The following is an 11,434-nucleotide window of genomic DNA, read 5'->3' on the forward strand; positions in this document are numbered from 1 at the left end:
TGTAACGGGACGTGACCCGGAGACCCTGGTTTGGGGACCCTCCGGCTGGCGTGCATGGAGGCACTGAAGACACAGAGCGGAGGCAGAGATGATGCCACCGAGACATGCTCGCTGAGATGGCGTGCGGCCGCCTGGGGGCTCGGTGAAGGCTGCGGTCAGCTCAGATCCCATCCCCGGCCCAGAGCAGGGCGGCCCTCGACAAACCCTGCCGGCCAAACCGAGTCCTTGGGACCCAGGTTTTGCCAGAAAACCGAGGCTGAAAGCAAGGTCCTGGGGCTCCAGAAGTTTGCGATTTTATTAACAAAAGAAAAATGTAACCTATACAAAAAGGGAAGTCCGTTCGTGCGGGTGAGCCGCCCGCTAGGCCTCCTGCTGCTGGACGAAGGGGTTGGGGATGGCCTCCATGCCGTCCTGCGGGCAGATGAGCACCACCGAGGTGCCCCTGCACACCACCAGGCCCAGCGGCCGCGTGTCCTCTGTGAGCTTGTACTGGTCGTCGGGGTCTGTGGGGAGAGCGCGGGTGTGAGGCGGCGCAGGCGCGGGGGCCTGGGGGACCGCGATCGGAGGGGACATGTGGCTGTGCGGACACACGGAGATGACCCACAGACCATGAGGCCCAGGGAGAGCCCCTGCCACAGCGAGAACACAGCCCGGGGGACAGCAGGGACGCTGGGCCTCAGAGCTCACTGGGGGCCTGGCACGCGAGCCAGCAGGGGCCCCGCAACACCTTATGGGATGAGCAGCTGGAACAAACGTCGATCCGGGCTCTCGGCTTCTGCAAAACTACGGAAACCCTGTGGGGCTAACATTTGCCCGTGTCACGGGGCTGTTAACGGAAGGACTGTGGAAGTGACAGGCAGCTCGAGAGCTCTGCTGAGATCACAGAAACTAAAAGTCTGCGTGCTGTTCCTGCGTGACGCGGGGAGCACCAGGTGGCCCAGGGAAATCAGAGACCCAATGGATTGGAGCTGCTCCGCCCTCAGATCCTGCGGGAGGAACGACCCCCCTCCCCGCCCCGGAGCCGTGGGGACGGGCCCAGGGCTGCCACGCCTGGCTGCACTGGATGAGCTGGGGGTGCGGCTCCCCTGCCCAGTGGGCCCCCCACAGGGGCAGGCGCTGCCGAAAGAGTGGAGCCATAGCCCCAGGGCCGCCCGGCCCCATCCGAGGCTTCCCTGAGGGCCCCGTCCTTCCACAGACGGCGAAAATCATCCGCCCGAGGAGGCCGGGCCGGGACCCCAGCTCGGGGGCCACAGCGGACTCTGGTGGACCCACGCGGGCGGGGGAAACTGCGGGTAAAGCGAGAGGCCCCATGGAGTGGCCGAGCCCATGCTTCCCCCACAGAGGTCCACCCCGCCCGTCCTGGACACGCCAGTGTGGCCGCGTGAACCTCCGACCAGTGACTCCTGCCTCAACGACATCGGTGGTCCCGAGCGCCCCGTGAGGCTGAGCTGGAGAACCTGACGGCTGACGGGCAGCCTGATGCCGCGGGCGCTGCGGACGGTCTGGGACTCGTGGGGCAGGGACCCGGGGCAGGAACGAGCGGAAGGGCCGTTTGTCAGCAGCAGGGTGACACCCGAGGACCGCAAGGGACGAGGGGAGCTGAAGGAGCAGCAGAGCAGCTGGCGCCCTCCTGATCATGCCAGGTGCAGAACACACCGCGTCTCTGGAGTCCCCGAGCTGCCAGGTGAGTGAGCCGCGCCAGGACGTGGAGCTCAAACACACCCGTCCTCCGTCTGTCCCCGAGGCGCCACGTGCGTCCCTCAGGAGGGGGATCGGAGCAGGAAGAAGGCCGGCTCACCTCTCACGTACTCGATGGTGCCGTCCAGCACGAGGTTGAGCAGCGGGTCAAAGCCCTTCAGGATTCCGCTGGCTTGAAGAGGCACCGGGAAGAGAGGAGAAACGGGGGCGTGAGGTCCCGGTCGCGCTGGGGGGACTGTGCACCCTGCCCAGGCGGCAGCACTCGGGGACAGGGGCGCCCCTCCCACAAGGGGCCCACCCCTTGGCAAGAGGCAGACGTGGGAGCAGCGTCTCCGGGGACGAGGGGAAGCGAGGGACTGGCTCCCGAGAGCGGAGCAGGCCCAGCCGACCCCAAACCGTCCCCACCAGATCACGGTGGGCACCGCTTTCTGCGAAGGGCCAGGCGGCCACCGTTCAGCACCGCTGTGTCCCTCTGTTAAGGACGGTCCCCCTGGCTGCCCCCACACTGTGACGGGGACAGCTGGCCCACAGAGCTGGGAATGTCCCCCGTCTGGCCTTTTACAGAAGTCTGCCAGCCCCTGGCTCTGTGTGCCTGTGTCCCTGCTCATCCCTCCTGTAGAACGAAGACGGTGACGGCACTGGCCTGACAGGGTTCCGGGCAGCGTCAGACGCAACACCGCACGGGGCCCTGGCACAGAGGGCCTGCACCTGCGGGTCGGCCCTCCTCCTCAAGGGACACGGGCACTGCAGTGGGCAGCCAGGAGTCCAGGCCAGAGCCACGTTCCCCGGCCCCAGTGAACAGGCCTGTCACCCCATCCCCTTGACTGTGGGATGGGACCTGGGAATCTGATGGGGTGTCACTCTGTCATTAGGTTATGACAAAGACAGAAGACTTTGCAGCCGTAATTCAGGACCCCCATCAGTCAACCTTCAGTTAGTGTTAAGGAAGTCTACGCTGGGTGGGCCTGACCGAATCAGGTGAACCGTGAAAAGAATGAGCACTTTCCGAAAAGAGAGATTTGAAGAACAAGAGAGGTTTTCCTGCTGGCCTTGAAGGAGCCATGCTGCGGACAGCCATGTGGCAGGGGGTGGGGGGCGGCCTCTAGGAGCCGAGTGTCCCTGGCCAACACGAGCCAGGAAACGGGGGCCCCAGTCCAACGACCACAAGGAACCAAATTCTGCCAACAACCAGCGGCTTGGAGGAGGCCTCTGTGCCTGATTCAGGCCCCAAGAGACGCTCCTTTATCACAACCTCGTAGGAGCCCTCGAGGCTGAGGCACGAGGCCTCCCAGCCGGCAGACACGGGGAGACAAGAAGTTTGAGTGTTCAAGCTGCTGAATTGGTGATAATTGACCCCACAGCGTATAAAAGTAACACAAGCGCCCTGACCAGCAGGAGCCGCCTCTCACTCATCCGCCCCAGGGCCGGCACCGAGCCGCTGAGCAGACACCCGTTCAGACGCAGGGTCTCACTTCTAACCGTCCCTACACCCGCAGGCACTGTGTCCTGACCACTCTGAGGCCAGCCGATCGTCTGCACCTCGGGAGAGGGGTCTGGATGACCGTCTCATGAGATGGAACCCATGGTCAAGGAGGGAGCTGAATAAATGAAATGCTGACGGGGGAGGGACTGCGCTAAACCTGTTACGTCTTTAACCCTCGCATGCCCACTGCCACTCGCTGAGACAGGCGGAGTTCACAGCCTCTCTGACAAATGAGGAAACTGAGGCTAAGGGCAGGTAGCAACCCACCCAAAGACTGACAGCGAGCAGAAGAAATGGGGCTCGGACCCAGGGGGCCCCCACCAAGGAGCGGCACCCCACGCCGTTCCTGCCCTCTGCCCGAGATCCCAGCAGGAGACTCGAGCTAAGCATCGTGTTAACGGGCATCAAGCGGAAAGCTGTGACGGGCACTTCTAGCACAGGGCCTGTGGCGAGGAGGAGGATCAGGGAAAGCCTCCTGGAGCAGGTGTCCTGAGCTGAGGGCAGGGAAGCGACTCTGGGGTCAGCCGGGAACAAGCTGACCTGGTGAGAGCACTCCAGAGGTAACAGGAGCTTCACAGCCCCGGGGCGGCGAGAGCTCCCCACCTTACTCAGAGGAAGAAAAGGTGGGTCCTTTACCCTGCGACAATGGGAAAGAAGGTGACCCCACGTGTCTGTAACAAGTCCCTCTGGCCGGCAGGCGGAGACTGACCGCAGGGCCGTGATTCTCAACTGGGGCAATGCGGCCTCCCAGGGGACATCAGGTGATGTCTGGGGACACCTGTGGTTGTCACACTGGGGAGCTCCAGGCATCGAGTGGGTGGGGGCCAGGGATGCTGTTCAACACCCCGCAGTGCCCAGGACGCCCCCCCCCACACACGAGTGACCCGGCCCCACGTCCACAGCGCCCAGGACAGCCCCCCAGAGAGAATGACGCGGCCCCATGTCCACAGCGCCCAGCTTGGGGAACCCTGGGGTGGGGGTCTCGGCGAGGAGCTGGGGCTGCCGCCGGGGCGGGAGCTGGACAGACAGGGCCGCAGGGGAGGCAAAGCCGTGGATCCCAGCCCCGGCTGCGCCACTGTGGCTCTGGGTTAAGTCTGGACCCCTTTCCGTGCCTCAGTTTCCCCACCTGCGGAACGAACCTAACAGTTCCTACTTCACAGCCTGCTTATTAGGCGGTCTATTAGGAGCCCTGCACTAGGCATCCGAGCAAAGCGCCCAAGCGGAGCCCAGCTGCAGGGGTCGCGATCGCCGCTCCTTACTTATCCTAAACTGTTAGGGGGGCGGGCGGCGGGTCTCACCTTCGCGGCCCCCCTGGAACTTCACCCGGATCGTCTTGTCGATGTACTTGGACAGGTCCAAGATGCTCTCCTTCTTCTTCTTCTCTTTGTCCTGCGAGGAAAGCAGAGCGCGTGAGGCGGACAGTGCGCGGCCGGGCCCCGAGCCTCCCGCCCCAGCCGCACCGCCGCGAGCTCACCGCCATCTTGCCGCGCCGCGCCGTTCTGCGCAGGCGCCGCCGCCGCGCCCTTTGACCCCGCCCCCGCGCGCAGGCGCGGCGCACACACGGCGCAGGCGCGGCGGGGCGCGGCGGGGCGTTGCTGGGAAACATCTGCCGACGCCTGCGGCGGGGACCGGCCGACATGGCGGCGGCGGCGGCGCTGGCGCGGCTCGCGGCGGCCTTCCTGCTCCTCGCGGCCCAGGTGAGGGCTGCGCCGGCCCCGCCGGTCCCGCCGGCGGCAGCGCCCCGGCCCCTCGGCCCCCGGCCCCGCACACGGCCCCCCCCGGCCCGGCCTGGGGTCAGCCTCGGCCTCCGCGCCCCCCGCGCGGGCGGCCGGCGGGCTCGCAGCCCGGCCGTGACCTTGCGGGCCCGTCCCCCCTCCCCGCCTCGGGATTCCCCGCGGCCGCAGCGTCACTCGCTTCCCCCGGGGCTGGAGTTGGGGGACCCCCTCCCGTCCCCCGGGTCCTGCTGGTCCGTCCCGGCGTCTCCATCTGACGCCGGGGACGCCGCCCCCCCCGACTGGCTCTGTGGCCTCAGCCAGGGGGCGGCCCCTCCGTGAGCCTCAGTTTCCCCTTATTCGCGATGCTAGCGCTCCCTCCACCACCACCGGGATTGCGGTAAGCTGCCCAGCGCGGCGCCCGGTGCCTGGCAGCGCCGGGGAGCGTCCAGGAGCCCAGCCCTGGAGTGGGGTCGAATCGGCGCCCCGTCTTTTGCTCCTTGACCTTGGGCAGGGAAGTCTCCTGCCTTGGGCGTCCGTCGCTTGTCCCCAAGAGTACAGCGTGGACTCGGCGACATGACGCATGGGGTGATGAGCGTGCCGCGCGCTGCTACTTTGTCACTTGACTCGAGGTCTCCGGGGCCAGTGGGGGACTGCCCACGAGATGGCCGATGCACGTTGTCGTGAGCACATCTTTGGTTTGCAAATCCTCCCTCTCTCCTGGGTTTGGAAGCTCAGGGAATGTTGTCCCAACAGCCCTACCAATGAGGCCATTAACCTTGACCCGGTTACCCCAGTTCACCGCCGCCTCTGCCATAGCTCCTGTGGCCGCCTTTGTTCCCCACGTCCCCAGTCCGTTTTTGACACGGCAGGAGTGATCTCTCTCAAAGTGTGTCAGCTCTCGGTGCATCCAGGCGAGAGCCTTCCAGCAGCTTCCTGGAGCACTTGGGAGGCTTCTGTGGTCCTCCCTTCCCGGCTCTAGTTTGTTGAAGTTGCTCTGCTCTCTGGTCATCTCTGTTTGCCTGGAATTCCCTTCTGGTCTCAGCTTCCCTGTCCGTCCCCCCTGGAAGCTCTCTGGGACGCCCCCTCCCCAGCTGCTTCACTAGCCCCCGTGTCCTTTCCCTGCCCGTGTTCACTCATCTTCCTCACCCGTCTGAGCAATTTGACGGCATGGACTTTAAGTTCTCGAGACGTTTTGATCGAGGACAGAGCAAGCGACGGATGAAGGATCGTGGGAACACCACGGGGAGATTCACTCGATTTGCCTGCAAAGGCTTTTCAGAAGCACTAGGGGCCGAGGGGTGTTCTGAAGGATGTGTAGGAGTTTGCCGGGTTGTGAAGGCAGAGGGAGAGTGTGGCAGGTGTTGGGAGTGGCCTGAGCTGGCCCAGAGGCGCGAGGGCCGGTGATTTATTTGGGGACGTTGAGGGGTCCACGGTGCTGGTGTGGAGGGCGGTACGGTGCTTACACCTTGGCCTGTGGCCTCCCTGGGCTGGGCAGGTCAGACCCAGCTGGTGGGAGGCTCACGGTGCCGGGCCGTTTGGACTTCATCCCGAGCAGGCTGAGGGTTCTGAACTTTGTCCTGCGCGCGGGGAGCCAAGGCACGTATGGGAGAGAGTGAGGCGAGCAGTCGGGGCTGCTTTTCCCGGAACAGAGCCCTGGTCTACGCGCCCTGAGACAGGACGGCACCCTGGGTGGTGGTGGGAGGGGGTGGCTCTTCGTGGTGCCCGAGATAAGACCAGCTCGCCACTGGGCAGAATGCTGCTTGCTGACAGCCCTGAACTCACTTGCCAGCATTTTGTGACCCTGGGTGAAGGACTTGACCTCCCCAAAGAGACCCACTTCCTCCGGCGCGTACACAAAGGCCGAGGGGAGGCTGTTACTTGGCAGATCTGAACTCACGTCAGTGCGCGCCCTGCCCTCCTCTACCTGCCCCCTCCACGTGCCCCCCACCCCCGCACGTGTCCCTGCCCTCGGCGCCCCCCTTCCCATCTCCCCATCACTTTCCTCCACCTGCGCATCTGTTTCCAAGCTCCCTGGGGCCTTACTTTTCCACCCTCTCCTCGAGCTCACCGAGTCTTCTTAGAAGGAAGACCGCTCCCACCTGGACCCGTTAGCGCCTCTCACAGCCCCTGACGTGAGTGCTCTCGGTCATCCCGAAGCCTGGTTTGCCCACACGGTCCTCACTCAGCCTGCTCCATGACTGCCGCGTCGGAGGGCGGTGTGTCCTTGCAGTCTGTGCTATTCTGGTTCTCCGCGCCGGGCCGGCCCTTCTAGCCCATGGGGCGCTCACAGCGTGGGGTCCCTTTGAAGAGGTGCCCCCAGTTCCTCTGACTCCGCTGGCGGGGAAACCGGATTCAAAGCGAAACCGGGCCCTCCCTGGCGTTTGATGTCAGCACAGATTTATTTCTGAACCGACAGCCAGTTGTGCAGATCGCGGGGAGGGAAATCCCATAGTAGGCTTTTGTGCTTTAAATGACCTTTTTAAAAAGAAACAGTTTCTGTCAGTTTTCGTTTTATGCAGATGACGCTTCCCACCCCGTCGGATCCCACAGAATGGGGGTCAGCCTACATTTTCTGTGAAGGGCCACAGGGGAGTGTATTTGGCTTCACGGGCCACATGGGCTCCGTGGCAAGTGCTCCGCTCTGCAGTTGTACTGAGAACAGCTGTGGGCCCTCCATCTGGGAACCGGGCAGCCAGGTTCCAATAAAACTTTATTTACAAACACAGAAGGGGGGCCGGATAAGGCCTGGGGGTTGAGGGACCATACACTCTCCCCAGTGGCCCCGGGGTGAGTGGCCAGGGGGTCTGAGCATAGGAGGACCCATTGGAAGGAAAGGAGGGGCGTGCAGCCAGACGCGGTACTTAGAGCCAGCTTGAGGGGCGCCCTTGGGGGACAGCCTGGTGGGGAGGACCTGGAAGAGGGAGCTCCTAACAAGGTGACAGGTGAGGTGCATGGAGGTTGGCTGAGGTCAGGGCAGGTGGAGGGACAGTGAGATGCCAGTCGGCCTCAGGCAGCGCCCCTGCGTTCCTCCCACGAGTGCTGGTGACAGTGGCCCCGTGTCCCTGCTTCTTTGAGCTGTAAGCCTGCTTCACTGAACACGCCCAGCAGTGTCAGCACCTCACTCACAACAACGAACCAAAGCGCCAGAGCTGACGTGCCCGTCGGAGCAGTGGTGGCCCGGACCTGCGCTGGCACCTCGTGTCGGCCTCCAGGCCCGGGTCGCGGCGCCCTGGGCTTCTCTCCACGCCACGACCGCCGGGTGCCCAGGGCCGTCAAGGACACGCTCCCGTGCGGGCTGGGGCCTCACTGTGCTTCTGGCCATCTGAGAGCCAATCTGTGCCCCAGGCCTGATGTTGGGGACCCCAGTCCATCAGGACCCTCGGCCAAATCAGAGCCCCCCACCCCGGCTCCAACTTGGCATGGCGTGTGTCCCGTGGTGCCAGCTGGTGTCTGTTCCGGTCGGGCGTCTATTGTCAGGCGGGCGGCTGTGGCCACCTGTTTGTGTCCATGGCAGGTCCTTGGGGGAGACCAAGGAGCGTGCGTTGCGTGTCTGCGTCGAGGTGTTTACAGCCCGAGGGGAGCATGTGCCCCAGGAGCCCAAGTGTGCGGAGCGCGAGTCGGGTCCAGAGAGGCCCCAGGAGCCCCAAGAAGCCCCGCGGTGGGGAGGGCCCAGGGCCCGTGGGTGTGACATGTGGCACACTGGCCCCCTGGGTCCTAGCACAAGTCTTCTCTCCTGGGGACTGCCCCTCCCCCCCGCCCTGGCAGGCCCCCCAGGCCTCGGGAGCTACCAGACTCGGGGCGAGCGTGCTTGGCGCCCCGACGCTGTGAGACTTGCTCGTGGTGAAATCCTCCAGAGACACAGGGGCCGTCCTCGTAGGGGGCTCTCTGGGCCGCAGGCCGGAGCCGAGCCCGAGCATGTGTGAGGAAGAGGAGAGAGCGTCGCCTGCGCTCGATTCTGCCGGGAGGGGGGAGCGTCACCTGCGCTCGATTCAGCCGGGCAGCTGCAGGGTCCAGGCAGGCGCTGACGAGCAGGTGGCGGCGATGCTTTCGTGTGACGTTAACGGTCTTTCACGTAAAGAAGGCTGTTCTGGTGTGAAATGGAAAAGACGAGAGGCAGCCCCTTCCACCCCAGGCCCCCGGCCACCCCACTGCCCTTGAGGGAGGTGTCCCATGTCTCGGGGATTCTGCAGCCTGCTCCTCTGCCTGACTTTGAATTCAGATGCAGAGCAAGGGCCCTGATGGCCGGTGTGCCCCGGCCTGCCCCGTCCTGTGTGGTCAGCCCGCTGCCCACATCCTTGCTCCATGTCCAAGCTTGCTTGTCCTCCTGGTACTCTCCGTGCAGCCGTCCGTGAGCAGCCTGCTGCCTGTAGGACACAGAAGGAGGACCTTGCAGCCAGCCACCCGCTCCTGTTCCTCCTCCTGGGCAGAGTGGGCTGGGCAGCGGGGCTGCGTGGGCAGCCAAGCTCTGTGTGCTCGGGGTCTGGCGGGGCAGAGGAACCAGGGCAGCTGTCTGTGCCCTGCTGGTGTCCGCACGCCTCCTGTCCGTTGCAGACTCTACCCGCCGGGCACAGATGCACAGCCCCAGCCCACCCCAGAGTATCCCGGCCCCTTCCTGCCGTGCCTCTGGGTGGGGGCAGTTAGGGGACGCTGACCTGGGCAGGCCCACTGGCCTGTGCCCCGGCGGGGGCTGGTCGCGTGACCTGGGCTCGCCTGTCCTCCTGGAAAGTGAGGCACTGGCCCAAGGGGGCCAAGCTTTGCCCAGAGCCAGCTGGGTCACCTGTCAGTGGCAAATAGGCAGTTTTCCCAGGAGCTTCGGGTCAAGGACGATCCCTGAGCTTGCTGGGGTCCCAGAAGCTCCTCCCAGCCTCCTGCCTTGTCCCGTGGTCCCAGCCACGAGCCCCCGCCCGGGGCCTGGGGACGGGTCTGCTGACTCACCGTGTTCCCTCCCGGCCTCAGGACAGAGCCGTGGGGCTTTCGTTCTCCCCTGCCCCATCCATCCCTGGAGGGCCCCATGAGGTGGTGCCACCACTGCCATAGGAGCCACGGGACCAGGAGGGGACCTGACACAGCCACGGTCAACACCGGGTCTCCCTGGGGAGGCCTGTCTGTGTCCTCGCTGTCCTCTCTCGCTTTCCCCGCCATAAGACGTGTACGATCGTACCCTGGCTGTACTGTCGGAGGGAGGACGCCAGCCCCAGCCTGGTCGGGGACACAGGTGACCCCTCGGAGAGGCGTCCTCGTTTGGCTGGGACTCTGTTCCTGCTGGATTGTCCTGCCCCAGCATGGGGCTCTGACCCTGCCTGTCCCCACAGGCAGCCTGTGAGTACGGCATGGTGCACGTGGTCTCCGAGGCCGGGGGCCCCAGGGGCAGAGATTACTGCATCCTCTACAACCCGCAGTGGGCCCACCTGCCACACGACCTCAGCAAGGCGGTGAGTACTGGTGGGGGCCCTCCGCTCGGGGCGCCCTCCCAACTCAGGGCCTCTGTCTTGCTCGCCGCCATCCCTCCACTCCTCTCCCCGGGGCCCCGAGGGCCCTCTGGGAGACTCATCTTGCAGAGCCGGCCGCAGGATGGAGAGGGACCTCAGCAGGGAAACCAGGGGGGCCGCTGGAGTCTGGGGCGTCCCCAGAGAAGCCCCACAGCCCCACCAGGCCTCGGTTTCTTTGGTCATAAATGAAAAATGTCTGGAACCCTGTCGAGGGACAGCCCTGGTGGGACACTCATCAGGACCCCGCATGCTGCACTGGGGCTGCTGGCAGAGCGGTCCTGAGGGGGTGACAGCAGAGGGCTGGCAGGCCAAGGGGTGGGACACCCAGCCCCCCCAGGTGCAGCCCGGCTGCTGCTCCCGGCGCTGGCCTCCCTTGTCCACCCAGGGGGCCCTGGGGCTCAGGGGCTGAGAGTGGTTCTCACTGTGACGGGGAGGCCCCTGTCCACGCACCCCTGCTGACCCGTTGCCGTGGATGCTGGAGACGGGGTCAGGACACCAGGGAGGGTCCCCTGGGAGCTCTGAGCGCATGCCGCTGCAGCCCCTCCTGTCGGCCTCATGCTGGGGTGTGTATATGAGTGTGCGTGTGGGTATGTACATGCTTGTGCATGAGTGTGCACCTGTGTGTGTGGGTGTGTGTGGACGTGTGTGTGCTCACACGTGCGTGTGTGCAGCCCTGCTCGCCCCCGCCCTGCCGAGGAGGCTGAGCCTGGCGGGGTGCTGCCGGGAGGGTAGTGCCAGCCGACGGTCCCGCAGAGAGAGGGGCTGAGGGGCTGCTCGTGGGCAGGCACCCCTGCCGACCTGGTCTGGGGCCCCATCCGCCCTGCGTCCGGCGCAGCTCACGGGAATGCCGCCTCCCTCAGTCTCTCCTGCAGCTGCGGGACTGGACGGCCTCTGTGCTCTGCTCCCCGGCCGACCTCCCCGCCAAGGGCTTCAGCAACCAGATCCCGCTGGTGGCACGGGGCAACTGCACCTTCTACGAGAAAGTGAGGCTGGCCCAGGGCAGCGGGGCGCGCGGGCTGCTGGTCGTCAGCAAGGAGGCGCTGGTACGG

The 11,434-nt window shown here is 65.3% G+C and overlaps 2 protein-coding genes across 3 annotated transcripts in view; one reads left to right on the forward strand and one right to left on the reverse strand.

Moving 5' to 3' along the window:
• Positions 1–268: 268 nt before the first annotated feature.
• On the reverse strand, positions 269–4,835 carry LSM7 (LSM7 homolog, U6 small nuclear RNA and mRNA degradation associated). Its single transcript, XM_044752295.2, has 4 exons — positions 4,656–4,835; positions 4,480–4,570; positions 1,799–1,870; positions 269–503 (listed from the first exon to the last, which is right to left on the reverse strand). The coding sequence occupies exons 1-4, from the start codon at positions 4,818–4,820 to the stop codon at positions 361–363; spliced, it is 471 nt and encodes a 156-aa protein (XP_044608230.2). The 5' UTR covers positions 4,821–4,835; the 3' UTR covers positions 269–360.
• The window catches only part of SPPL2B (signal peptide peptidase like 2B), a 20,518-nt gene continuing 13,828 nt past the window's right edge, over positions 4,745–11,434 (forward strand). For both annotated transcript variants that reach the window (XM_070491673.1, XM_070491674.1), the window contains exons 1-3: positions 4,745–4,878; positions 10,209–10,328; positions 11,246–11,428. In XM_070491673.1, coding sequence (XP_070347774.1) covers positions 4,819–4,878; positions 10,209–10,328; positions 11,246–11,428 — 363 coding nt within the window. In that variant the 5' untranslated portion in view covers positions 4,745–4,818. The remainder of the gene's footprint in view (positions 4,879–10,208; positions 10,329–11,245; positions 11,429–11,434) is intronic.

The sequence above is a fragment of the Equus asinus genome, chromosome 20 (assembly GCF_041296235.1).
Source record: "Equus asinus isolate D_3611 breed Donkey chromosome 20, EquAss-T2T_v2, whole genome shotgun sequence".
Classification (NCBI taxonomy): domain Eukaryota; kingdom Metazoa; phylum Chordata; class Mammalia; order Perissodactyla; family Equidae; genus Equus; species Equus asinus.